Genomic DNA, 26550 nt, shown 5'->3' on the forward strand with positions numbered 1-26550 from the left:
GGTAGAATTTGAGAATAGTTTGTGTAAAATTAGTGATCTAGAATAACGATAAAGGACCCCCTACATTTTTTTTTTCTCTCAAAATCAATTAGTGACGGCTTAACACCCCCTCTTACACACGACTTGATATTGACGAGAACATTTCTAAAATGGATCGAAACGAACTTATGAAAAATAGTTAAGAATTTATCGGTACGAGATGCAAGCGAGCAATGCCCTAATAGCTCAAATTTTTCGAGATCAAATCTATGGTGGGACTCTTTAAGTTATATTCATGAAGTCGTCAAATTTGTTAATTTGCATTAACCCTAGATTCGCTTGGGCATGGGTGTTCTGGTGCACGCTGTTGCACCTCGCACCAGGTGCACGACGGGCTCTAGTTGGATAGGATTATTTATTTCACATAAATAACTCACTTTTTAGTTTTCATCCGCATCCGCAAGCCCCAAATTAAACTTCTTGTTGCACCCCAAGGGGCATTGCGCCGGTTACTAAAGCTCGAGTGTTCTGTACCTGTTGTGCAACAGGATTTTCGACTCCCTTAGTTCCTATGAATGTCCCAACTAAGTTGCAAATGGAACTATGAATAAGTTGATGAACAAAACTTGAGGCCCAACTCTGGTATCATGATGATCATCTTGTACTTAGTTTTCCAATTTGTCTGCAATCTTTTTAGATTTGCAGCCATGCTTCGATAACGAACTAGTTATAATATCCTTAGCTATTCATACTGCATGGAGAAACAAGGAATTAAGAAAAGAAAATTCCGCTTCACGAGAAATTTCTAATTTTGTGATGAATTTTAAAAAAATTCTACAAAAGGGGTGATTTTGGTAATGGATTCCGTCCGGGAATCTTCGCATTCGTGAACGAATGCGAGGTTAAAATAGAGCTCGCATTCGCGAAATGCGAGCTCTAATTTAATGTTTCTTTGCATGAACTCCTAGTTTGCTGGTTCAGACTTGCGGCTTTGAAACTTTATCTACTTCAGTTGCTGTTTGGTTGTCTTTGTTTGGCCGCAAGTTCTGATCTGCCGAGATTTGTGTTTATAATCAATAACCCTGGTTTCATTTGAAGTGTTCAGTGTTAAGGGGTATTTGGGGTGATAGGTTCACTAGTTTTGTTTGAAGCTTTGCATGATTTTTCTGCATCGAAATTTGCAGAAGCATTGTTGTTGAAGAAAAAACTGTTCTTTGATGCTCGCATGATCCTTTCATCTAATTTGTTTTGTGCTTAAACATAAGGATTTTTGCGGCTAAAAGATGGAAAATGTTTAGAATTTTTATTACTATAGTCTAAGTGTTGACTGTTCAAGTCATTAGTTGCAGTCGGATGAAAGGAAACTACATCAGACACCATAAAGGCTGTGCCGCGAGCCTGCTGCCGAACCATCTTGCATGAAGTATTTTCAATATTTGCATGATTTCCTCCTTGTCTTGGCTCTCAGTGAGCTCGCATTCCGGAAATGCGGGAATGCGAGCTCCAATTCGAGCTCGCATTGGCGGAATGCGAGCTCAGTGAGCTCGCATTTCCGGAATGCGAAAACCCCTATTTGCAGAATACACTCCAAGAATCGCCTTCGTTGTAGAATTCTTTTTTTTTTCCATCATAAACTAAGAATTCACCCTCCGCTTCACCACCCAATTATCACGTAACGTCTAAATCCCGCCAACGCCCTGCCCCGCTCCTCCCCCCACCCCCCGGTGCCAGGTGGGGAAGGCAGCCAACCAAGAAAAATTCTGGGGTTAGCATCCAAGATTCGTGCAATTTCTAAGAATGAATACTTCCACAATTAAGGGAACTGAAGCAAATACATTAGCATCCATCCTTTAACAACAGCAATCACAAAACAACTTAATTTCCATCTTGAGTAGGTGCATCAGTTAATCTTACAGTGCGAGGGAGCATAAACTCAGCGTGTATCGGGTAGTGTGATGATGGATAAAGCCCATCGATATTGTCACTTACCACTTCGCACGAGACTGGTATCAAAGATCTGCCTCTGAAAAGAATCCAGTCGACATGCAGATCCTGAGTTTGGCGATCCCAGCAGAGGCAAAGTGCTCTGAAGATCAGCTTAAGGAATTCAACAGCTCCCTGCTTGTCACCTGACAGAACAAAATAAAGATTGAGGGCTGGAAAATACACCAGACTCAGATTAGCCTTTCGAAAGCTAGCATGTTGATACCTTTGAATCCATGATAAGTACGTATTAGGGAAACATTTTTCCTTACTCGAGCATTTGGCCAAGTATCCCTCATATCACCGACAACACCATGCTCCCTGTAAGAGAAACAATGTTTCAAAGAACTTAGCAGCTATACAGAACACAAACTACTTTAAACAAATTTAGGAGTTGGAAAGTAGGGGTCCACCAGGATGAGTTAGCTACATATTCACCATTTGTAAAACATTATCTTGTGCTTGGGGGAGTGAAGGTCGACTGGGGAATGACAAAGCCACTCAGCTGTGGTTTTATTGGTGCAAGTGGTTGCTTCGTACATGATTTAACAGGATTATGGGCAATGGAAGCGGACACTTGATGCCAGGAAACCAATCAGACAATATGTAGAGTTGCAGCAGGTGACGAAACATTGTCTGACCATGACTGAAAATGCAGATTCACACCCAACTTTTTAAATATAATACTTTTATGTTCCTATCTTGCCTCTTATCCCATCATAAAACACAAAAAATAACACCTAGACCAACAAAGCAGATGCAAAAATGGGCGGTATGGAGCATGATATTTCCACCTCGAAAAGAACAGAAACTCATAGTGGGTTAACCTTCTCTCTGTAAGGTAACAAGCACTTTTTTGAGAACTGATGATGCTAATTTATAATCGAGAAGCATTATTTTGATACTGAGACCTATCATAGAGTCGAAGACCGTCGCAAGCAATTTGACTCACAAAGTTTGTAACTATACCAAGTTAACGTTCTTAGATTACAGTGCTAAAAATTGTAAAGAAACTATTTCAAAGCAATATACAAGAGGTCTATGATTTCAAATTTCCAGTCCATTTCTCTGTGTGTTTTAGTATTTTAGCAGAAATCACAGGGTCCAAGGCCATTCCATCCAGTCTTTTCACTATGAATTCATTGAAGAAAAATAGAATTTCTTAAGGATCAAGTAGCAACAAATAAAAAAAAAAAAAGGAATGTTCCGTCTATGTTTGATAAAGGGGATTAAACTTATCAAAAGAAACAATGCCAAGACAGAATTTTGACTCAACACAATTCCATTACTCCGGATTTTTCTTCTTTGCAAAAGTCAAGGAATATTTGTACAGCAAAATTGTCCAAATTGCCAGCTTGGACCAGCCAGTCCTGATTAAACCAGAAGCCCACTCATTATTCTGGCACAATACAGCCATATTGTCATTTGAAACACAGATCATGAAGCTTCAGTGAGGCATTATTTATTCAAAATTTATACACAGAAAATATCCTCCTTGCATACACCCTTTAGATTCTATCAATATCTTTGGAAGTGCAATTTTGTTCCACTTTAAAATTTTTATGCTGCATTTTGTTGGTTTCGATTTTGGAAAAAATCCTGAGACATTAGATGCACTGAACAGAATGACAATTTTTCATAAAGGAAACTGTCCTAGGCTTGGAATGGATATTTGTAAACCAATAATGTACACACATAAAATTGAGAAGATTCCAAGGGGGAATACCGTATAAGATAATATTCATACTGGTTGTTTCCAGGATGTATGCAATAAAAAATTTCCAATGAAAAAGGCAAGTTGTCAAAGCAAAATTACAAGTATAATTGACTTAAATACAAACTGAAGTTATCAGCAGCAGAGTTCAGAGAAAATGTAAAATTTCAATTTCAGGCTAAAACTGAATCAATACCTTGATCTTCCAAGAAGAAAACGCCCAGTGGTTGATTCCTTTTGTGTATTAAATCCTCCACTGTATACCACAGGCAAGCTAGGAGGCAAAGAGGCAATATGTTGCCATGTCAGCAAAGCACTTCGCCTACGAGCCCGGGGACTAAATTCATCCATGCAAGTATTTACTATTTCAAATGAAAAACCAGGTGGTTCCACGCCTTTCAGTTGGAATGTGTACACAATTTGTAAAGGAAGCCAAGTGTAAAATGGTCTGTGATGCAGCATTGAAACAAATGGATATAGAGAAGACAGTATAATGTGTAAAAGGATATTGCCCATGTTGCAATGCATGGAACAATAGAACCCCAAGACATGCTTCCAGGTACCGAAGGTGACTCTGACAACCAAAAAGTCCCACCCTCTAACAGCTCTACCTTCATCCAGAAACATAATACATGAAAATACAGGTCGAGTTCTTTGTATGTTCAGTGTTCCGTAGAGCACTGGGATTATAGTAGGTTTTGTTCCTTCTAAGAGTAATTATCTCAGTCATGTCACGCTAAGATATAGAGAAGTTTTACCTTCTCCTTGTCATAGAAGATGGTGCAATACTGGTCTGAAGTGTCTTCAGATCCTTTCCTTGAAATTCCAAATTGGTTGTAACCTTTTCAAATGAAAGTTGAAGCATTATAAGTGCTAGAATTCTGCATAACATGTTACTGATCCAAACTGAGTTATTGCACTGTGCAGGTGTCTTTAGCTCATTGATATGAAAAAAAAAAAATCAAATGAAGCATTCTCTTGTTATGAAATATAAGATGTCAAGTTGCAAGTTTTTATTAATTAGAAATAAGCTTATTGCAATATGATGCATACAGAGCCAATTCGTAGCTGTGATCTGACAAAATAAAAGACTAAAGATGTCTTATCTATAAAACACATTAGCATGTTTGCAACAATCACGCAGGTAATAAAATCAAAGCATGCTCAATATATAGATCAAAGCACTGCTAGAGGTCAAGAAAAAGTTTAGCCCATGCTGGTTGCCAGGAATCAGATAGTGGCAAAAGCAAAGCTACCAAGTCTTACACTAAAATGCAACAAAAATTTGGGCATCTCAGGGAGTTCAGGACCAGGAAGGCAATGCTGTTACCTTCCACAGACTTAATTCCTATACAAACTAAAACATACATAGATCCTAAAACTATTCCTTATAGTAGAATTTATTAGAATCTTATTTTCAAGATGTCCTAAATCGTCTCTTGTTAGGTTGCATAAATATATTTTTCAATCAATTAAAAGCAAAAGAAGGGAAAAACTTTTCATTTGGCTACCATGATCCCTCAGTTCATTTAGATGCTGCAGAATGAAGAGTCGCTCAAACTCATTGAGCACCACAATTTTTCCAGGGAACTAAAGATCATGCAGCTAAAAATCTGTAGGTTAGCTCTCAAAACATTTATGGGTCAATGTTTAGAGTTTGTCAGTACTATGATATCATCAAAATTTCAACTATATCTCGAAATGAAATTTCTTTGCCTTTTGGCATCGGCACGTATATGCAGCATAAATCCAAGAAGTGAGAAACACAGCAGAAAAGCATAAAGATTTCAGTACACTGAAGGATGGCATTCAACATTCTTTTGCATCTATTCAATTGATGGACTATAAGCCCTCCCCACAGCATATAGACATGACCCTTAATCTTCCCTATTCTTTTAGACGCCAGTCTCGTCCACTTTAACCTTCAACATGAACAATTGCAAACCTGACCATTATCCTTCATTATAATCCTGGACGCAATTAGTGATCTTCTCCTTAACGGAAAAAAATAAATTTATTCTTTGATATCTACTTGTGTGAATCTCAACATCCTACGTGTCATTAAAGGGCTCCCTATTCAAGTATAAACTATGAGGTCAACCTGTCTGCAGACAACTAATTTAAGCAATGAAGGAGAGATAGAGCAGAAGAAATGCAAGATGAAATTGGTCATTGCATCATAAAACAATATACCCCACATAAAACAATATACCCCACAAGTCCTCAACTCTTTGTGAGAAACTTCACCTGTCAAGCACTGCTGAAGATAGTCCAACTGTGACTTTACACCTAAAACCAAAAGACAACATGTCAAGTTGCAAAACCAAACATTTATGCACATAGTTAACAAAAGAACTGAAAAGCATTAAACCATTTAAGAACTAGAACACTAGAAAAATCCAGTCTTGGCCAATGACCTGAGAATAAAAACTCTAACGATAACAATAAGTGTACAATACCCATGTCCAAAAGACATACAAAAAATCCCAGATCAACCATTTCAACAAATGCCATATGAACAATCAATCAAGATTCAAGATCCACTCAATACATTAATCCCATTAAATTTCATACCTTGTTGGGTACAGAGAATCATCGGAGAATAACTGGTGATGACACTTATACATATGTCTTTCCTTTTGTCCCACGAGTTAGGACTGTCCTCTGCTTGATCCTCAAGAAGATTAAAGGTCATTACTGTTAGAGGGACACTCATTTTTCAGAGCCTCTGCTGCAGCTACTTCTCTCTCTTTGCTTTCTTTTCTACATGGTAATAATGAAGCGAGAAATTATTGGAGTTTCATTTTGCTATTCCAAAAGCTGTGATCCTAGAGTGGGAACACAATACAGAGAAATTTTTGGTTTTTCACAGTTGTACAGCTTGGGACTTGGGGAGTTGAAAGTTGAGCCTGAGTCAAATAGAGGGCAGCTCCTGCTGTTGGGAATCTTCTATTAACGGGGCTTTCCAACAGGAAGTATAGGTGTGTGTCTGAAACCGAATAATAGGGGCATGAGGCCCAAAGAGATTAGCTTTTGCTACATATCATGTGTTATATAGCCCAGTGAACAATAATCTCGTTTGATTATTTCAACTAATTTAAACTAATTTTAGACTCTAGTTTTGAATAATCACTTATTTTTTTTAATGGTCTCATTTATTTTTTGCATCTGAATTTTCGATTCTTTAATAGATAAAAAAGCTAAAATTCAGAATCCATAACGGGACAACATTTGTTGAGTGTGTGCGTAAGTAATACTTAAGTTCCATGAGTGCAATCAAAAGTCAGTAATTGCCTTTTGGTTGTATCTTGTGGGATTAATTTAAGTGTTGTTTATAAACTTCTTGTCAAAAAGAAAAAAGACCTGTTGGCGAGGTTAAAAATCAGAGTGAGTGAGTGCTAATTAATGCTTAGTAGAGGCTTCCCTGTTCCCTTTCCCTGTGTCCCACATCGTTTGTTGAGTATGCGTGAGTAGTACTTAAGTTCCATAGGTACAACCAAAAGTCAGCAATTACCTTTTGGTTGTATTTTGTAGGGTTAATTTAAGTGTTATGGTTAATTTAAGTGTTATGTATGAACTTCTTGTCAAAAAATAAAGGGACAACTTAAATTGATTCTAATTTTTTCTTGATAATCAATTTTGAAAATTAATTTTTACAAAATCTACAACAAACAATAATGGTTCTTAAATAATTGTGAAGTTCGATCATTTATACTCAATTTCCACGTTTCCCTTATTCTTTTTCCTTCTAAAAGTTTTTGGATCCGCCCTGTTTCCATTTTTAATCTTTTGTTGTCTTTTGTCCACCTTCAAGTCCTTTCTTTTCACCTCTCTCCTAAAAAAAATTGTGCAAAAGGAAAAGAGAATTTTGGTTGGAAACATTTTGTATTAGCAGAAGGTGTTTCTTTTTTTTTTCTTTTTTCTTTTTTCAATATGGGTTTATAAGAATTATACCAATTAGGCCAAAATATTTTGCTTTTTTTTTGAAAAAAAAAACCCCATGTTATAATTCTTTGTACCACTAAAATCAATGATACTAATACAGCACATTCTTCAGATGACTTAAAATTCCAAACATTGACAAAATCTCTTTGAAAAAATGACCCAAGAAGTCCAACGTTGTATCATTTTCATATGGAAATAGTTAGCCAGGTTCCACTTCAATCCACCTGGAAACACAAAATACAATTGTTGTAGGGCCTTGTTGGAAAAATTATATTCTGTCATGCTCAATTGATCCATTTCTTTTGATATACAGTAATTTAATTCAACACTTAAATTTAATAGATTCAGATCTTAATATGTCCAGATGCATTTGATAACAAAAAATTGAACAGTGGCACAGAATTTTAATTGGTAGCCATAATAAATACTCCTATTTCAATGAGGGTTTTTTCAACGGATTTTTATTGGACACTCTTTAACACCTACAATTCATCTAATCTATCATATATATATATATATATATATATACACACACACACACATACTAACAATTATTACCCTCCATTGCATTTATATTTTTTTTATTTAATCTTATCTACCCTCTTTTGCATTTATTTACTTTTTCTAATTAATCATACATTTTTTAAAAAAAATATGACACTTGAAATATATTTTAACAAGTGTCTAATAGACAGAGACCTTTCTACAATAGAACCACTATCCAGGCGTGAGCAGCTAAGCCAGAGTTGCATAAACTTCCATTTATAAACTTTTTGCTTAACTTTAAGGAAAGCATCTCTTCTTCTTGTACTCAAACATCGCAGTTGATCAAACAGTAAAATAAGAGGTTTCCCTATTGAATATTTTGACATCCTATCAATTACTGACGCAACCAATCCACATAACTTCAATTTAGATAACCCAATAATTGGGATTAGCATAAGAATTAGAAGGCCAAACGACACACGCAAGCAGCTTGAAAAAATACACAAAGTGGGACACCAAGTTTCAGCTTTTCAAAGGTGTCAGCACTCAGTATTGCAGGCTGCAGCACACAGAAAAACCAATGTTTTTTTTAAAAAAAAAAAACCTTAGAAGTACTTTTATTGCATTACTGTCAGCAAAGTTTACCTAGCAAAGCAAACTCCACGGAAGAAAGCACACTGCACATAACACAAATTTCAAGTTTCACAAGAACACGAGAGCCTGCTATGGGCAAATGGCAACCTGAGCAATATCCAGATGATTCAACAAAATCAAGCAAAAGCCCATTAAATATCTCGCTTCTCAGCTCTCAACGTATTCTCTTTTCTTTATAGATAAGCTTATCCCCTTCAACTTTACTTTCTCCTGATAAACAGAACTCAGATAGATAGCTACTAAGAAGAGTTTTTGAGCACCCACTCGACCAAAGTTGATATGCCAAATCCTGTTGCACCCTTCTTCTTTTCATTCCAAACAGGACCAGCCATGTCAATGTGCATCCACTGTACCTTTTCGTCAACAAACTGCGAAGCAAACAAACAAGCCACAAAATATACCATTGGAAAAGAAAAGGGAAAAAAATGCAGCATGCGATCATTGCTTTCCAATTTTAAGAACACACGCGATTAGACATTTAGAAAACCTTCAAGTTTCCTAATGGCCAGAAACTTGCTCAATTCCTTTTTCAAAAGCTCATGTGTAATTGATGCAGACCAAAACGGTTTAGGAACCAAAATTATGCATCAGAAAGTATTTTCATTTCACTGGTGCAGAATAAGATATCAAAGACCAAATTGACACAGAGATCATATTTCAGATACCACTACATTTTCTTTACCTTTTCCCTGATACTTTTTTATTCTTTTTTCTTTTTGGGGAGGTGGGGGAGGGAAAGGAAGGGGGAAGAAATGCAGAAGTTTCTGATTAGTCATGTTCAGCTATTGATCTTAGCAATGTAAAGGCATTGTATAATTTCTGTAACACTTGAAACAGAATTCATTAACAATGCTGTCAATTGATGGTATGATTTCAAGTAAAGAGTGGTTTGATTTTCTTACACACTTATTGACCATAAACGCTTTTGTTTTAACTTGATCTAGAAAGTTTCAAAATCAGATGACAAATTAGGCAAAGCCAAGTTTCCAGATCAATACCTGCTTCAGGAACAAAGCTGCAGTGATAGAACCACCTGGACGACCACCTGTATTTACCATATCAGCTACTCCAGATTTCATAGATTCCCAGTAACTTTCCTCCAAAGGCATCCTCCAGAGTTTTTCTCCAGCAACTTCAGATGCTTCAAGTACCTCCTTTGCCAGGTCATCACTAGGTGTGTAAACACCTGTGTCAAATTTCCAAAGTCAATACAACTGCAATCATAAAACTGTTTTCCCTTCCTTTATCTTTGGGGTGTGGCTAATGCCACTGGAAGCATTATCAATGCAAAAATGATGTATTCCAGAAATGCGTCAAAATCTAAAAAATCTACTTCCTCGATAATTTCATAAAAGATTAGGACACAGTTTATCATAATGTACATGTAGTTTTGCACATCTTTATAAGAAAGAGTATAAAAACTTGTTCCCGCAAGACATACATGCATTACCACGTAATGATTTTCACCAAAAAGAACGAGAGAGACAGAGAGAAACAAGAAGTACAAACCAGCAATTGAGGACCCAAGAGCAATTATACATGCCCCGGTCAATGTAGCCAGATCAACAATCTGCATAAAAAGGTAACTCGTCACTCAGACAGCTAGAGATATTGCTAAGGGAAGACTGAAATGATATTAACTCTACTGGCAAAAAGCAAAACATAGGACGTTTAAAGGTGGTGAGGGTCATGTATCTGACCTGATGCCTATACATTTTAACATTGAGACAGAAACTTCATGATATAATGAGTAACGTCAGGAGTCTGAGATTCCCACCATGAACAATTCAAGGAACCAAACAGGAGTTTACTTTGCATATAGTGAACTGTCCAAAACGAAAAATCAACTTCCAACAAGATCACAATACTAGTATTACTTAGCAAGTCAAGTCGACCACTTTATGATTGTCCAAGCTTTCCAAGTATTGCAAATAAATATAATTAAACAAAAATATTATAATAACTACACAGAATAGCAGTTTCAACTTTCAATCCCCCTTAAAACAGCCTATCAGATTCTGCCATTGTAGCTTTCAAAATGATAGTATACAAAAATGAGGTAGTTCCTTCATTCCTTCTCCCCTAAGTATTCTGCAAGGTTTGCTGCTTGTCTTTTCGGTTGGAAAGAGGAGTACAACAAAAATTTAAAACACACACCCGAAAAAAAAAGGAACTTGTACTAATAAGGAGAGCAGAAGGAAGAAGAAAAACATAAAATTATCAAGCATACACAGCATCTGAATCATACCTTTTCAACCCCTTGATTACAAGCATATACTAGAGCATCTGCGAGAGTGAGTCTTCCCTCGGCATCAGTATTGTTAACCTATGATGAAGATATACATAAGAAAGCAATTTATATAAATTCATCTACCAGATGTATAGGGACAAAACTTGTTCACTTATGTGATAAAAAGAATAGACTTGAAAGATGAGAGTTGCAAACTCTTCTCCTTTCTGTCAATGTTTCCAAGCAAAAGACTTACTAAAATCAAGGTGCAAACTCTTGAAACACATATATTCATGGTTAAATTATTACAAATTAAGAACCATCATAATGTAACAAGAGTCAACCATGAGTGAAAAGAAAATCTGGTCCTTTACTGGACATTTTGTAGCTTTTATCAAGTTTAACAGAGTCCATCAGAATTACAAAAAGAGACATTTTGTAGCTTTTATCAGGTTTAACAGAGTCCATCAGAATTACAAAAAAAATAGTTTCACATAAAAGTTTAATGCTTCTAGGCCACTGAGCATATAACATAAAATCAGATTGAATACCTGGTAAAAAAGTAAACCTATATAGTCAATTGTCTAATTATCTCATCATGCTGCAGTATATAAGCATGCATGCAAAAGTGTATGAACCCGTAAGCAAATGTATATCGATTGTCTAAACAAGGAAAATGAGTTGAGGTCGGCAACAAAGCCTAATTTGTGCAGAGACTATGATAATTCACACCATCTGTAGAACCAGGAAAGAAGAAATAAAAGTATATTTCTGGCCCCATCAGATCAGATAGTAGTAACTGAAGTCATTCCTGTCCGAAAGCATTACCTCAATAGTCTTTCCATTTGAAGCTGTGACAATATCTCCAGGTCTCATACCTGTTCCACTGATCATATTTTCACAAGCTGCAACAATGAAATGAACCTACAAGCAAATAACTTTTTATTAGCCCATAGCGTCCATTAGAAGGTACAATTGGTAAGAAATTGTTTAGATATTCTTCCCGCAAGAGGTGTTAATAGTTAGTTAAGCATAAAAACAATTCAGCAAGACTGGTAAACAACTCACCTCTACTCCAGCTGGCTTGATTTGGCCAAGAGCCTTTGCTGCACCCAACACAGCTGCAGAGCCTCCCATGTCAAATTTCATGAGCTCAATTGAACATCCTGGTCCTGTCTTGATATTGTAGCCACCACTGTGACAATAAAGAAAGGCAAATGTTCTTGATCAATGGTCCACAAAAAGAAACTATGAGAACATTATAGTACATGACAAAAGCAGCGACCCTCCAGGCAACCAAAATTTATTTTGTGCCACTTATTACCTGTCAAAAGTCAATCCCTTTCCAACTAAAGCCAGCTTAGTTTTGACGGATCCACCCAGAGGCTTGTAAACTATATGGATGAAATGCGGAGGATTAGCAGAAGCTGCAGCAACACCCAGATAGGATCCCATTTTTAACTCTTTGCACTGCTCCACGTTCAAGATTGTTGTAGTGAGTACATCGCTGTACAATGAAGCAATCCTTTTGGCCTCTTCAGCTAGTACCGCTGAAGTACAAGAGACAGAGGTGAAGTATGAGGGGAACACTTGTCTTCCGACATGCATAAATTTGGGGAGAAAAACAAGGACAAAAAGGAAAACATAAAGTCATTTGGGCGTTAAATACCGGGCAGGGGTTAAAGGCAGAATATGGGAATCAAAACAAAGGTAGCAATCTGCATCACTCAACTAGTACATAAAAAGAGATTGCAATGAAGATTCACCAACCAGGGGTGAGTACGTTGGCTGGCGCATTGACAAGGTTTATGCCAAAAATAACTGCTGAGGATACAGATTCTGCAAATTTAAGTTTCTTTTCTATCTCAGGTCCAGTACCCAAACCAAGAATGTCCACAGATGTAAGAGTTGGTTTCTTTGACTCTGACTTAAACCTGCTATCTTCATAAGTCCCCAGCACAGTTCCTAAAAAAACACATTATATGGTCACTGTTTAATCAATCAAGTTCCAAAAAAGGGGAAAAAAATACACACAGACATAAGCAAAATAATTTGGACAAGTGAACACACCAGTTGCTATGGCTGAAACAGTTGTAAGCCTCGAATCTGCAGAGAGAGTTTCAGAAGAAGCAAGGGCAATGGCAACATTACTTGCCTGAGCAGACTTAGCTGCAGCAGCAATTGTCTCACCAAGACTGCGATAAGCGGCAGTAGTCGATGCTGCTTGTCCAAGCCCTACCAAGCCAACCCTTTTAGTCCCCAGGCCAGGAACTCTGAGAATTGTTGACTGCCCAGCCTTTCCAGTGAAATCCTCCTCAGAAGACGCTTCAGACAACAAACCACCTAACTTGGAATCTAACTTTTGCAAGATTGGATTTTGGAACTTTGAACTTTCATCTTTTGCTATGTCTTTCTCTGTGACACCTATAGCAAGTATGTCTCCTTTCCATTCAACCAAATCAATCTCTTTTGCCGCAAAAGAGATCTTCCAAGAGTTCCATCAACACATTAAAAAATTCAGCAATTCATCAACCATGAAAATACCAATCAAACAGCAACATTTATACACATGGGATGAAAAATATCTACATTTATATGACCTCAAATAATCAAGCCAAAGAAGTATTTTTAGTTTGATCAAAAGAACCAGACTGAGCAAGAGAACTCTTCAATGTCAAAACATGAGTTACATATATATAAAAAAAAAAAGATAAAAAATGTACTTAAGGTCTATCGTGATCATCATCAGAAACAAAAGTTGAAATAGAAATTCTAAATTACCGAAAAAGACTCAAACTCGATGCATCAGAAATGTACAAAAAAATCCAAATCCAAACTAATATATCAAAATATCATGTTGAAAAACACTGTCTGAAGAAGTATTTCTAAGTACAATCTGTTATGCAACATCCAGAATAACATATATTAAATCAATCAAGTGATGATTGTCTATTAGTCCAAAACTAACACCAGATGAAACTAAATTCCAAGAACACAATAAAAAATTCATAACACAACAAGCAAAGCATTCAGCACAGTTCAAATCAACCTACAAAGAAAAATAGTAATACTAAGCAAGTATTCTTTAGTTGGGACTTAAACCTTAGGCGGCTCAATTTAATTAGGCTGAGTAAGGCCAAGACCACCCTTAGCAATGTAGCAATGGAGTGAGCCATGCATTTTGCTCTTCTTGAAGAATAACAACACAAGGGTGCAACAGAAAAAGAAAAACACCAGATGGGTTTAGACCGAAATCTCATAAAAACTGAGTAACAAGATGATGAAAAAGAACAAGAAAAAGTTGAAACAACAAAAGTATGAGAACAAGAGGCTAAAGATGCTGATGCTCTAACGGCTGCAATTGTACAGTGGCATGGCTAATCTATTTATACTACTAGAAGTCTAGAGCAAATATAATATTGTCAATAACGTATGAAAAATCAGAGCGCAAAAGGAGAGTATGTTGTGGGGTTCCTCAGGCTCAATGGATTCGATCAACTGTGCTTGTTGACCTCAGCGACAGCATCTTTCTTGCCAGACTATGACTAAAAAGATTTCGTTTTCCTTTTCATTATCTTTAAGGGCTTTTGCTAGTTTGTTTACCTTATCCCTTGGTAGAGTTCTTAGTACGTTGAATGATAGAATTAGTATTGTATAGTACTCTTAATCTATTTACATTATAAAAATGAAAGAGCATAATGCTATCATGTTCATTAGTTACCTTTTAATTGGGGTACAGTTAGTAGATCACATTATCACAATGCCTTTGCCATGCCTTTTCAATGAGTATAATGCTCACTTTCTACTTTCAGAATTATACTAGTTAAAGCGTGATTATTTTTAAAGAAGATCACTTTTTATCATTTAAAAATTATAATAACAAGTCAAATCGAGCTAATGAAAAATGTGGAGGACTGTGTTTTTAACTTCCAGCCTTGGCCATCCGCAGAAATCCCGAACTACAGATTAGTTTTCATCGACACATAAATAATCGCTACATTAATAAAGCCAACATTTTTGCCATCGTATTTAATTCAGGTGAACGAGTTGAGTAAAATATTGCACATATGCTCGCATAAGGTATCTTAAGGTCGGCTTATACCAATCAAACAGCAATATTCATGCGTATATTATGAAAAAAATATATTCACATTTTTATAGCGTCAAGGAATCAAGACAAAGAAGCATTTTTAGTTCCAGAATTGATCAATGAACCAACAAAAGAGCCCTATAGTGTCATAAAAATTTGAACTTTGGACTCTCATGATCAACAACAGGTAAAAAAGTTGATGCAAATTTCTAAATTTCCGACGAAGTCTCAAACTTGATGCATCAGGAATAGACCAAAAAAAAAAAAAACTCCAATCCAACTAATTGATCAAAAGCCATGTTGCAAAGCAGTACCAAAAGAAGTATTCATAAGTACAATCAGTTGAGCAGCATCCAGACTAACAAATTTTCATTCAAGGATGATTATACACCAGTCCAAAACTAACAACAGATGAAACTAAATTCCAAGAATCCAACCAAAAATTCATCAAACAACAAGAAAAGCATTGAGCACAGCTGAAAATCAACCTACACTGAGAACTACTACTGTTTAGCAAGTGTGATTGAGTTGGAGGACTTAAACCTTAGGGGGCACAATCTGATTAGGCTGAGTAAGGCCAAGAGTGGCATGAGCAATGGAGTGGGCCATCCGTTTTGCCCTTCTTGAAGAATAATAACACAAGGGTGCAACAGAAACCGAGAAACCCCAGAGGGGCTTAGATCGAAATCTCGTAAAAACCGAGGAACAAGATGATGCAGAAGTATAAGAAGTGGAAGCAACTAAAGTAAGAGAACAAGAGGCTAAAGATGCTGATGCTCTGATGGCGGCCATTCTGCAGAGTGGGGGGCTAATCTATTTATACTAATAGAAGTCTTGAACAAAAATCGTATCATCAAAAATGGAGAGTGTGATGTGGGGTTGGGTTGCTCAATGGGCTCAGTCACCAATGCCTGTTGATGTTAGCTCCAGCACCTTTCCTATCAGACTATGATTAAAATTGATTTTTGATTTGGTTTTTCCCCTTATCTTTTTGGGATTTTGCTAATCTGTTTAAATTATCCATTGGTAGAGTTCTTTATTTTGAATCTTGGCTTAGTATTAGAGTATTTTACTGCTATATGCTATTGAATGTTATAAATTGTTCATCTATCAACATTACGAAAATGAAAAAGAATAATAACGCTAGCTTGTTCTTTTTCTTTTCTTTTTTCTTTTGAGCAAATATGCTATCTTGTTCATTAGTTACCTTCACATTTTAATTGTTTGAGGTATATTTTAGTACATCATATTATTACGATGCCTTTGCCACGCTTTTTCCACAACCAAAATTGTTGCACTTTTTTTATTTTGACTTGTAGTAATAAAATTATGTTTATTATAAAATAAAAAGGTAATTTTGTGTCCTTTCTTCGATTCTTATATTATCCTAATAACGTAAAATCAGGTGAAATTATTGCATAGAGTATCTCATTAATTTCACAAGTTGACATAGGTAAAATTCACTAAATTTTTGAAATCGTACGGAAAATAAACCTGAAAAAATAATATCCTAACCCTTATGTGCAGGAATTGAATCTCCAAAATTACTATTTTGTGGTAAATAAGGACGAAACAACATTAATCCTACCAAAAAAACAAGAATGAATAATATTGAACGCAATGAGGGAAAAACACCTTTCAACTTGAAATTTTGACAAAAAGAAAAAAACAACATTCTAGCCCCTTCAATTTTGTAATAATTCCAAAATAAGACGTATTGTTCATCGATCAAAGATTGAATCTTGGTTTAATGGTTTTATATTCTTGAATGCTACATTGTTATCTACCAGAGATAGAGATACAAAATGATGCTATCTTGTTGATGTGTTACGCTTTAAATTATTTTTTGTTGTACATTAGTATCTCACAATACATATGCCATGATTTTATCACAAGCATAATGATTTTATTTCTTATTTTTGAAGTTTTAGCGTAAGTATATCTTGCTTATCCAGAGGGAAGAACGGTAATCTCTCTGTTTGGATTGTAAATTATTTGAGATATTTTTACTGTAGCACTTTTTGTGATGTGATGTATGTGAGATAAAAAGATAATTGGAAAGATAAAAAGGTGTGTTGGAAATTGTAATGATGATGTAAACAAATAAATTTTAACAAATAATCCTCTGTCCAGTTAAACTTTTCATTAAATACAACTAGATAAAAGCAAATTATTTGTATTTTGAATCTAGTCTAGCAAATCTTGAAGGAAAATGATGTTAGAACTCCTCAAAAAATCTCAAAACACTAATTCCTTTTACATTTAAGGAGTGTTTAAAAGTTTTTTAAGAAGTGCTAATATTCATTTCCTTTCTTAAAACATGAAATGGGAGATAATGAAACCAAATAGTACAAGAGTTAGATACAAATCATTAGGGGGACTCAAACCATAGCCTTGGCTATGACTTCTTCTCAGGTAACTCACCGAAATATAGGTAAGACGTCCGTCCGTCTGATATGATAGCGATTAGTGAAAAACTGACAATCGACATATGACTGGGTGTGGATTAGTGAGAGAGTAAAAGATTATTAGAGTCATTAATGTATTTATAACATACTAATGGACTATTTATGTAATTCTAACAAATGTGTATTCTGTTCCCAGGCACAACCACTGCTTGCTCGGTTGGGTTGGTCCGCGTCCACGGGGAAATGGGAAACCAAAGAAAGAAGGGCAAATTATCCAATTGGCCCTTTAACTCTTTGTCTAGTTAAAATTAAGTCCCTCATCTATTTTTTACTGATTTTAAGCCCTCGAACTTGTAAAATGGAAAATTCGTGGCCCTTTTAGCCAATTTCTCCGGTTTTGCAACCGGATGACCAATTCACACGAACGTCATGTGCTTCTTTCAAGGGCATTTTTGTCCTCATATTCTAAGCAAAAAGGCCACACATAATCCACATTTCTATTTGATTTCCACAATATTTTCGTTCCATAAATTAAACAAATCTCCACACTGCTATATTCCTTCGTGCTAAAAGAAATCAAATTCCAGGTAATTATCAAAGCCTTTTTTATCTGCAGCAGCTGCAGCCTTAGCAGCCTTCTCACTTGTTGAAGCTGCTGGAACAGGTATCCTCTCAAACTCAACTGGCTTTGGGATCTCAGGGGGGGTAGCACAGCGGATGAGTGCCCAATTAACTCCTTCAAAGAAAGGGTGCTGCTTTATCTCAGTTGCCCCTCTTTTGTACGCCAACCGATGCTGTGGTTCTTTCACAAGCAATCCCCTAATAAGATCCCTTGCAGCAAAACTGACAATAGGTGAATCAGGAAATCTGAGGGGCTGTCCCACAACATTGAACAACGTCGCTCGATTTCCAGATCCTTTAAATGGCGTTTTACCAAACAAAAGTTCGTAAAGAAAGATCCCAAAAGTCCACCAATCTACAGCGCTTCCGTGACCCTCGCCTTTGATAATTTCAGGCGCCAAATATTCATGGGTCCCTACAAATGAAATAGAACGTGCACTAGTTGGTGATTGACCCGGAGATTTCCGATGCTGACCCGAATTTCGGGATTCATGAAGGAAACGACGGAATGGAGCCGACCCATTTGGATCTTGATCTGAATCTAGGGTTTCTCGGAGAGCCCACTTCGGCAAATATGGAAAATTCAAGGTTCGTAGCTGAAAATTTTGAGGGTGGGGACCATTTTGTAACCGGGTTGCGAGTCGTGGATATCGGGTCGGAATCGGATTCTGATATAAACCATGACGTTGAGATTGATTTTAGTGCTGACGATGATTATATAAGTGAGGGTGATGATGATCCAAGCCTTAGGCTCTGTTGGGATTATTTTCAGATTGAGGATCATAGAGAAGTTAATGAGGATTTTGAGTGGGAGGAAGTGGATGAAGGAGTTGATGAGAGAGAGGTTCTGAGCATGTTTCTGGATGATGATGACATGCCGGTGATGGCCCGGGAGGAGAGTGCAGATGTATCTAGGAATTTGGACTGGGAGGTTTTGTTAGATGTGCAGAATTTGGAAGCAATCCCCGAGAATGTGACAGAGACGGCCATGGGATTGCGTGGGGGTTGCGCAGGGAAGAGTAAGGGAGGTGAGGGAAATCAAATAGAAAGGTGGACTATGTGTGCCCTTTTTGCTTAGAATATGAGGACAAAAATGCCCTTGAAAGAAGCACATGGCGTTCGTGTGAATTGGTCATCCGGTTGCAAAACCGGAGAAACTGGCTAAAAGGGCCACGGATTTCCCATTTTACAAGTTCGAGGGCTTAAAGTCAGCAAAAAATAGATGAGAGGCTTAATTTTACCTAGACAAAGAGTTAAAGGGTCAATTGGATAATTTGCCCAAGAAAGAAATACTAAATAAATAAACTGTATATATATATATATATCGTCTGAATCCCATATTCCCATCCTTCGCGTGCGTAGAGTTGCCTATTGTACATCCGTCTAGAACTTACTAGAAGAAGTAGAAGAAGAGTCAGCGGTTTCGATTCTGGGGCTCGGGAGCTGGTATCTTCTGAAACCCTAGATGAGCTAAATTCTGAAGCATTATACTAAACGAAAGAAAAAAAAAAAAGGAAATGGTGGCAACAAATCTCAAAGCAGAGACAATGAAGCTGATGGAGCGGAGGAGCGGAATTGAGGCTGAAATGAACGTCATCATAGAAAATCTCTGCCGTCCCGGTGGCCCCGGTCTGTCCGGCAACCTCCTTGATTCCGAGGCATGCTTTTATTTTTGGAAATTTCTGGATTTAGAGTTATTTGCTGATATCATTTATTGATGAATTAAGGTAGTAATGTTTTTATTATCTTGCAGGGATTTCCAAGGGCTGATATCGATATTCCTGCTGTGAGAGCTGAACGTCATAGGCTTGCAGGTAAATATGCTGCATAAATGGTTAGTATGGTCAATTCTCTTCCTTTTTAAGTTCAGGTGAGTAAATTTTGGTGTGCAAGTGATGTAATTATGAGCAGAGCAAGATTAATCGAGGGTTTGTGATGGGCTAATATCTCAGTGGGATTCTTACTAAGTGGAGCTTGAGTTCTTGGGAAATCTTGCCCCAAATTAAACCGATAATGTGGCTAAATGATGTTGCTTGTTTTAAGTTCATAGAAGTTTTTGGTAAATCTTAAGTTACTTCAACTAGGAGTTGAGCAGGATGTTTGCATCTTGAATGAGATGTGGAACTTGGAAAAAGTTAGCAATTTTTGCGAGTTTTCTGCACAAGAGAGACAATCTGTTTGTCTAAGAAGATAGTTATTTGGTTGCCTTTATCTTCATTACCATGCTGCGGTTTGAATTCTAAACTGGTCATGAAAATTGGAAGCAGTAAATGGTAGTCTCAGGTTTTGAAGAGACACGAGTAGTTATTGTAAAGCAAAGGTTTTTTGTGCAAGGCAATATCATACCTGGCTTTGATGTGATGAAACTGTTTAATCAAATCTTGGGAAGTGTTATATTTGGTTTTTGCTTTCATTTTTGTGGTACAGCATTTATGACAACTATGGGAAGGTGGAAGTTTATGTGGAAGAAATGGTGGTATACCCCCACCTCCTTTCCCAATAGTTTGTGCTCTCAAGTAACTCAACTGTATTCTCTATTGGACCCTGCTCTGCAGTCTTGATTATTGAACTTGTGAATAAGATGATGAGATTATGGAAGGTTCTTTATTGTTCTGTTTCAGTTTGACATGGACTATGATGTGGTTAAGTTGTTTGTATCTACCCTTCTAGATGAAAAGTTGAACCTCTTTCTTAATCTGAATAGTATCTCTGAAAGAACCATGTAGTTTTGTTCAGTTGATCTTCGTCCGGTAAAGGGCCACTTGGATTGAATCTACATGGTTACTATTTGGGAAAACTGTTAGTATATTTGATGTAAGTTCATTGAGCAATGTCTTTTGGAAACCTAACGGTTTTGTCATGTTGATGCTATGATGGCCATCATTGTGCAGTTTTTTCATCTTGCTCAGCAAGATTGTGAGTTATCTCTCTGTTTGTTTTTCAGAGCTACGCAACGATCATAAAGATATCACAGAGAAAATAAACCAAAATATTCAAGTTCTGCATTCAGCAAGGCTTACTTCTACGACAGCTGAAGATACAGGTAATCATTTCAATTTTATGTCTTTCTTGCTGTTCGCATTGATCAAGCTTGTGAATGAGTTATGTTGTTTATTTTTAGTATTTTAATTTCCAATGTCAACATTTTTTTCCAAAAACTTATTGTTATTGACTCATCAATTGGTGTAATTTTCTTATTCTTGCATTCTGCGTCAATGTTGAACAATTGATTGCCTTGTTTGAGTCACCTGAAACTTTATATATTTCACAACTGAGAATCTTAGTTAATGCCAAGGGGCTTCTGCCCCCTCTTGGATTGTACTATGTCATGGTCCCAACAGTTGCATGTATTTCTGCTATTTGTTGCCAGTTACTCAGCTAACAATATTTTATGTACTTTTTAAGGTGATGCAGGGATGATTGATTTAAATCCTTCTGTAAATTCTGCCACAAGGGATGCATCAAGGGCCATGGATGTTGATGTAGTTGTAAGCAAGCCCTTCGCAGTGGTTGATGAAATAACAGAAGGTTCTCCAGCTGCAGAAGATGGTGTACAACTTGGGGATCAACTTGTGAAATTTGGATGTGTGGAATTTGGTGAAAACCTGTTGCAAAGGCTTGCTGCTGAAGCGCAGACAAATCAGGGGCGTGCAATACCTGTGGTGGTTCTCAGGCAGGGTGCTCGGGTTAGTTTAGCAGTAACACCAAGACCATGGCAGGGACGTGGCTTATTGGGGTACGTTCAAACTTTTTCTTCCTTGCTTATGGACCTCTTTCCTGTCTAAAATAGTTCTAGCTATTTAAAATTTTTGGCCTGAAGAATCATCAACCTCATTATGGTTGGTGAAAGCTTTAATTTCTCAGTAAATGCAAGAAGCGAATATAGCTGTTTGTATGTTACATCTTTACCAAGCTTCTTTCTTTCCAACTCCCTGCCCTTCTTTTGTTCTCTTTTCGTGAGAAAAAATGAAAATTATTGTTGTGTTTGCCAATTTTTTGAGATGGATTGTACATTTTCAGATTTGACTCTCTTCTGGAATCCCATGAGATCGATTTTAGCAAGTTGTATGATTGTTGCTTGGTTCCGGGGTATCTAGGATGTATGCGGTACCAAAGAAGGTTGAGAACAATTTAAATGCCACCTTTCCTACCTCCTTTCTCTGAAGAAATAGGGACTCTGGGAAAATATTTTTCTGATAAAAAAAAATGATTTTTGGTAGGTCAGAAAAGCCCAAGTAAACTAAGACTTGGGGCATGATAGTGCTGTAGTGTTCAAGATGCTAACGAGTTCTGTCCTTCCGGTCTCATCTTTTTATCTGCTTCTATTTGTCCAACTAGATATTGGACAGGGTCATAAGGACATTTAAAAAAATGCGCGGAGAGTTTGTCTCTTATGGCGTTCAAAAGGCTGGCTTTTTGAAAGAATTTAGCTATATTTTGCCCCCTGGCTTTCCTGTTTTGATAATGTTAGCTGTTCTTTCCTCCCCAGTCCCCACATAGATAAAAGTAGATAAATGTTCAGTCAGTTGCTATAGACGAAAGAAGATAAATGTTCAGTCAGTCGCTGCCTCAAGTGCAGTGTCCCCTCACGTATTCTGGCCTCATGGGGTCCCTGCCCAGAGTACGCCTCCAATTGTAGATAGTCAGTCCAAATCATCTCATAGCTAAAGCAACAATACTGTAGTTGATTATTCCGTATTTTTATTACTGCTTTTACTTCTTGTTTGTTAATGTGGCTTGCTAGACAATATGCTATTAACCTTCAATTTCCTGGTGATGCTTGCAGGTGGCATATACAGATAATATAATTGATTACGCTATCGCCTACAGGCTCCACTTGGTAAACTTGAGGCCATGGAAGTGAAAGGCGTGAAACTTTAAACCATATAAGAAGGAAATACTTCTGTCGTGTTCAAACTTCAAAAGTTAATCTGTCAACAAAAAATTATAGCCATGATGATGTTGCTGTACTCATTAGATTTAAAGTACTGTAAACATAGATTGCTCATGGCATGATGCGTCGATTTTTATTCAAAAATCTATAACCTTTTTGGGCAGGCAAAGATTGGCTTTCATCAATAGCCTACAATTCCTACTCTAATGTCCATTAACATGTCCCACATTTGAGTGACTAGCCAAAACATAAACTAGATTAGTGTTGTAAAATCGCAAGGTTCCAAACGGAAGGGACTAGATATGTTTTGGGCAAAACAAATGCAACCCATTTTGGTCCACTGCTCGAATGATAGGGATCAATTTTCTCACTAGTGTGGATGTCCCTTGGGCCATGTTGTTTCCAAAATTCATTCTTACAAAGGATCGGATTAGTGACGTATACAATACTTGAATTCTTGATGTAGATGCTATATAGTTGGTTTTCATTCTTTAGAGATTACAAGTGTAATATGAGCATGGTTTTCATTCTTTAGAGATTACAAGTGTAATATGAGCATTTCAGAGATGCCAAATGTAATTTGAGCATCCGTAGACAAAAGGATCACCCTAAAATGATCATCTCATGGCTTAGTATGAGAACGTTTGCTTCACTGCTTTGTAGCGCCTCAGTATTGGACGCAACGAAGCTGGTATTGCAATCGAAATATTTACTCTAGTTGCATTTGGCATAAGATTAAGTACAAAAATATTGTTAATTTGTTATGGTCCATTTGAAACTAACATTAAGATTACAAAGTAGACTTGGTGCCAGTTTAGACTATTATAAAATTGCATTTCATTGCTTTAATTTTTTTTTTTTTTTTTTGGCATCTTCTTTTATGAGATGGAAGAGTATAACATTTCTTTTTGGGTAGATATAAAATACAATAATCTGATTACTGAGATCCGAATTCAAGAAGTAAAGCTGGGATTGGTCATGTTGTTTAGCGATCTAAATCATGGAATTTACGAAATCAAATGATTATGCATGCTATTTAGTGGATTATCGCAAGGGATCAAACTAGTTGCAATTTGATGTCTTTTTACCATTTTACACTTTTATGGCATGGATTTCTCTCTGTACTATGACTTGAGAGCATATTGTTGCCTCAGCTTTTTTGAACTTTCTTGTATGGTCACATAATCATGTGTCTCAATTCATATGGAAAACAGGAAAAAAAAAAAAAAAGAAAAAGGGCTGACGTGCTGTCTTACTTTTCAATGTAATCAACTGTTGGAAATTGTTTTAACTTGTTTCTTTTATATTTTTGGATTGGGAAAAATAGAAGACAACTTTTTCTACCAACCAAAATTGTGTTAATTCTCTCCCTCATGTACTGTTAGATGGGACTTAAAAAGACACACCGATTGCACCAACCACTTAAAAGAGTAATATAGCACTTGAAAAGGAAGATGTATGTTTCTCCGTTTCACAGCAACATATGATAACAGATGTAGCAGTCGAATTAATTTACTTATTACGGACAGAAATTAACTTCTAGAAAATTTGGGGATTAGATACTAATCGTAACCATATATGATACTTAATTCAAACCTTGACAGCTTCCTAAAGTTGGTTGTTGTTCCAAATTGTCACATGAAAATGAAAAAAAGAAAGGGCTTGTCCCTTAAATGATCCCTATGTTATGTATGCATATGTGATAAATTTTGATAACTGAAATCTCTCATCTCTCCAATGTCCCTTAATTGATCCCTGTGTTATGTATGCATATCTGCAGGGGCTCAAGAATGATGTATGCATATATGCAGGGGCTCAAGAGCGAGGCCTTAAACAGCATATTTGTGGTAAACTTCTCTTCATGATTTAGAAACAATGAAGCTATACTAGCATGCCAGACAAAGCCAATGACACGAGCAATGATGATGAACACCATGAACAAGTAAAGAGGTTAAGCCTATGTATCTTTATTCAAGAAAATGGTAAATGTTTTATGTTTTAACAGAACAGAGTGTTACACGTAAGAAGAAGTGGGTTGGATTGGATGGTAAAGTTGGAGCGATAAAAAAAAAGAAAAAAAGAGCGTTATACGTAAATTAAGTGCTGCTTTCAGGCTTTTTGGTACCATAATTTTCGTGTTATCAAATGGAAATGACAGTAATAAAACTATAACCGAGTTGCTAAAAATCAAGTAATGAGCAGTGTTAGTCTTTTTTTTTTTCGGAGACGACAATAGTTGTATAACCTAATATATTCTACACTAAAGGGGAGGGGGCGGAGCTAAGGAGATCCAGGAATAATCCGGAGGGAACTGAATCACCACCGTATCAAACGGAACCGTGTAAGTCAAGCAGCGGAATTACCGAAATTTACAGTGTCAATCAATACATTCTTGCTGTCACAGCAGGAAAGAATTCAAGTCCTTTTGTCTCCCATTCTCATTTTGGACACAAATTCCAAATCTTGTCGACATCTTATGCATGCAATATAAATTGTTGCAGCAAAACAGTTCTGTTTGCCTAATTTTTCAACCTTGCGTTTATCTTTTCGAGTCCGTGATTACTGGTCTGGTGAAATGTGTAAATGTTTCCAACTTTCCATCCATCGACAATTATTTGATCCATCACGAAATACATTGAAAACTGAAAGAAACGGATCAACTATACTGACTTGCCAGTCGCCAGCAATGTCATTGTCACAAAATTTGATGAAATAATTCATTTCCTCTTAGTTAGAGCAAAGGTCCAAACTCCATTTGGCAGTTTGTGAACTATTTGTTTTGCATCTGCTTCCTTATATTCGATTCTCTCTTCTAGGCTTTTGTAGCCAAGTACTCTAATAAATAAGATCAAATAGTTAATCGATTTTTGCGCTTCCGGAAAGTACAAAGATATTTTGAGTAGCAGACAACAAAAGTACTCGTATCAGTACAATTATCTACAATAATAGTAGGTACAAAACAAAATTATTAAGGTAAAGTCAGAAGTTCTATTAACAATCCGGTTGTTGGATTGATCAGAAGGGAGTGAGGAAAAAAAAGAAGTGTCTTGATTATAACAAAGAAAAACAAGAAGACAATAATATCAACTCCCAAATTATGCTTAGTTTATTTTTTTGTTCTCACAGTCAAGTAAGCTTCATTACAAAACTCTAGCATTGTTTATCTAATTCATGTACGATATATTCTTTTTTCATCCTCAATTGAGTCTACAGGCACCCAATGGAGACTGAATCACCATCGGACCAGATATGAAACGGGTGAAATTGTTTTCCTCTGTTGACATTCAAAAAGGGCCAGAACTGTCTTGTCATGAAAACCTTTCATTAAGTAGATGACTTTTGCCAACAAGAGTGGAGATAATTGATTGGCTTTCGAAAATATGCTTAATAAGGGATTAATTAGATAGACTTAAGCAGTGAAGCATTTCAACACAAAAATCATGGCATTTTAAGCTGTGTAACAGGCTAATGTCAAGTTTTTGATAATCCGTGAAGGGGCAATTAAATGAAACCATTTCAGGGAAAAAGAACATATTTGTTAGTTAG

General features: G+C 36.6%; 3 protein-coding genes across 5 annotated transcripts; 1 reads left to right on the forward strand and 2 right to left on the reverse strand.

The window, feature by feature from the left end:
• Positions 1-1767: 1767 nt before the first annotated feature.
• LOC113692979 (uncharacterized) lies at positions 1768-6710 on the reverse strand. 2 transcript variants are annotated; one of them, XM_072053021.1, is made up of 7 exons: positions 6251-6708; positions 5924-5965; positions 4435-4517; positions 4185-4287; positions 3873-4086; positions 2189-2283; positions 1768-2108 (listed from the first exon to the last, which is right to left on the reverse strand). In XM_072053021.1, the coding sequence occupies exons 1-7, from the start codon at positions 6390-6392 to the stop codon at positions 1855-1857; spliced, it is 933 nt and encodes a 310-aa protein (XP_071909122.1). In that variant the 5' UTR covers positions 6393-6708; the 3' UTR covers positions 1768-1854. The 2 variants fall into 2 exon arrangements, with proteins under 2 accessions (XP_071909122.1, XP_071909123.1); XM_072053022.1 differs by having other exon boundaries at positions 3873-4283; positions 6251-6710.
• Positions 6711-8772: 2062 nt separating this feature from the next.
• On the reverse strand, positions 8773-16003 carry LOC113692731 (leucine aminopeptidase 1-like). Its single transcript, XM_072053023.1, has 10 exons — positions 15625-16003; positions 13062-13476; positions 12762-12956; positions 12316-12541; positions 12060-12186; positions 11820-11915; positions 11010-11087; positions 10271-10331; positions 9760-9947; positions 8773-9129 (listed from the first exon to the last, which is right to left on the reverse strand). The coding sequence occupies exons 1-10, from the start codon at positions 15871-15873 to the stop codon at positions 9001-9003; spliced, it is 1764 nt and encodes a 587-aa protein (XP_071909124.1). The 5' UTR covers positions 15874-16003; the 3' UTR covers positions 8773-9000.
• A 3455-nt stretch (positions 16004-19458) lies between these two features.
• On the forward strand, positions 19459-23173 carry LOC113692851 (uncharacterized). 2 transcript variants are annotated; one of them, XM_027211439.2, is made up of 5 exons: positions 19459-19768; positions 19864-19924; positions 21055-21153; positions 21525-21846; positions 22897-23173. In XM_027211439.2, exons 1-5 carry the CDS (start codon positions 19628-19630, stop codon positions 22916-22918), a joined length of 645 nt encoding a protein of 214 aa, XP_027067240.1. In that variant the 5' UTR covers positions 19459-19627; the 3' UTR covers positions 22919-23173. The 2 variants fall into 2 exon arrangements, with proteins under 2 accessions (XP_027067240.1, XP_027067239.1); XM_027211438.2 differs by having other exon boundaries at positions 19461-19768; positions 21516-21846.
• The last annotated feature ends 3377 nt before the right edge of the window (positions 23174-26550 follow it).

This window comes from Coffea arabica, chromosome 6c (genome assembly GCF_036785885.1).
Source record: "Coffea arabica cultivar ET-39 chromosome 6c, Coffea Arabica ET-39 HiFi, whole genome shotgun sequence".
Classification (NCBI taxonomy): Eukaryota; Viridiplantae; Streptophyta; class Magnoliopsida; order Gentianales; family Rubiaceae; genus Coffea; species Coffea arabica.

What these genes read in the sequence shown, in the direction of transcription:
- LOC113692979 (XM_072053021.1), bottom strand. Translation starts at nt 6,392, where the DNA reads ATGAGTGTCCCTCTAACAGTAATGACCTTTAATCTTCTTGAGGATCAA. An exon ending in GATTCTCTGTACCCAACAAG is followed by an intron (nt 5,966 to 6,250) that starts GTATGAAATTTA and finishes TTTTGGTTTTAG; the next exon opens with GTGTAAAGTCACAGTTGGAC. An exon ending in TACTTATCATGGATTCAAAG is followed by an intron (nt 2,109 to 2,188) that starts GTATCAACATGC and finishes TTGTTCTGTCAG; the next exon opens with GTGACAAGCAGGGAGCTGTT.
- LOC113692731 (XM_072053023.1), bottom strand. Translation starts at nt 15,873, where the DNA reads ATGGCCGCCATCAGAGCATCAGCATCTTTAGCCTCTTGTTCTCTTACT. An exon ending in CAAATGGAAAGACTATTGAG is followed by an intron (nt 11,088 to 11,819) that starts GTAATGCTTTCG and finishes TCTTCATCATAG; the next exon opens with GTTAACAATACTGATGCCGA. An exon ending in CAGCTTTGTTCCTGAAGCAG is followed by an intron (nt 9,130 to 9,759) that starts GTATTGATCTGG and finishes TTTGCTTCGCAG; the next exon opens with TTTGTTGACGAAAAGGTACA.
- LOC113692851 (XM_027211438.2), top strand. Translation starts at nt 19,628, where the DNA reads ATGGTGGCAACAAATCTCAAAGCAGAGACAATGAAGCTGATGGAGCGG. An exon ending in TGAACGTCATAGGCTTGCAG is followed by an intron (nt 19,925 to 21,054) that starts GTAAATATGCTG and finishes TTTGTTTTTCAG; the next exon opens with AGCTACGCAACGATCATAAA. An exon ending in CAGGGACGTGGCTTATTGGG is followed by an intron (nt 21,847 to 22,896) that starts GTACGTTCAAAC and finishes TGATGCTTGCAG; the next exon opens with GTGGCATATACAGATAATAT.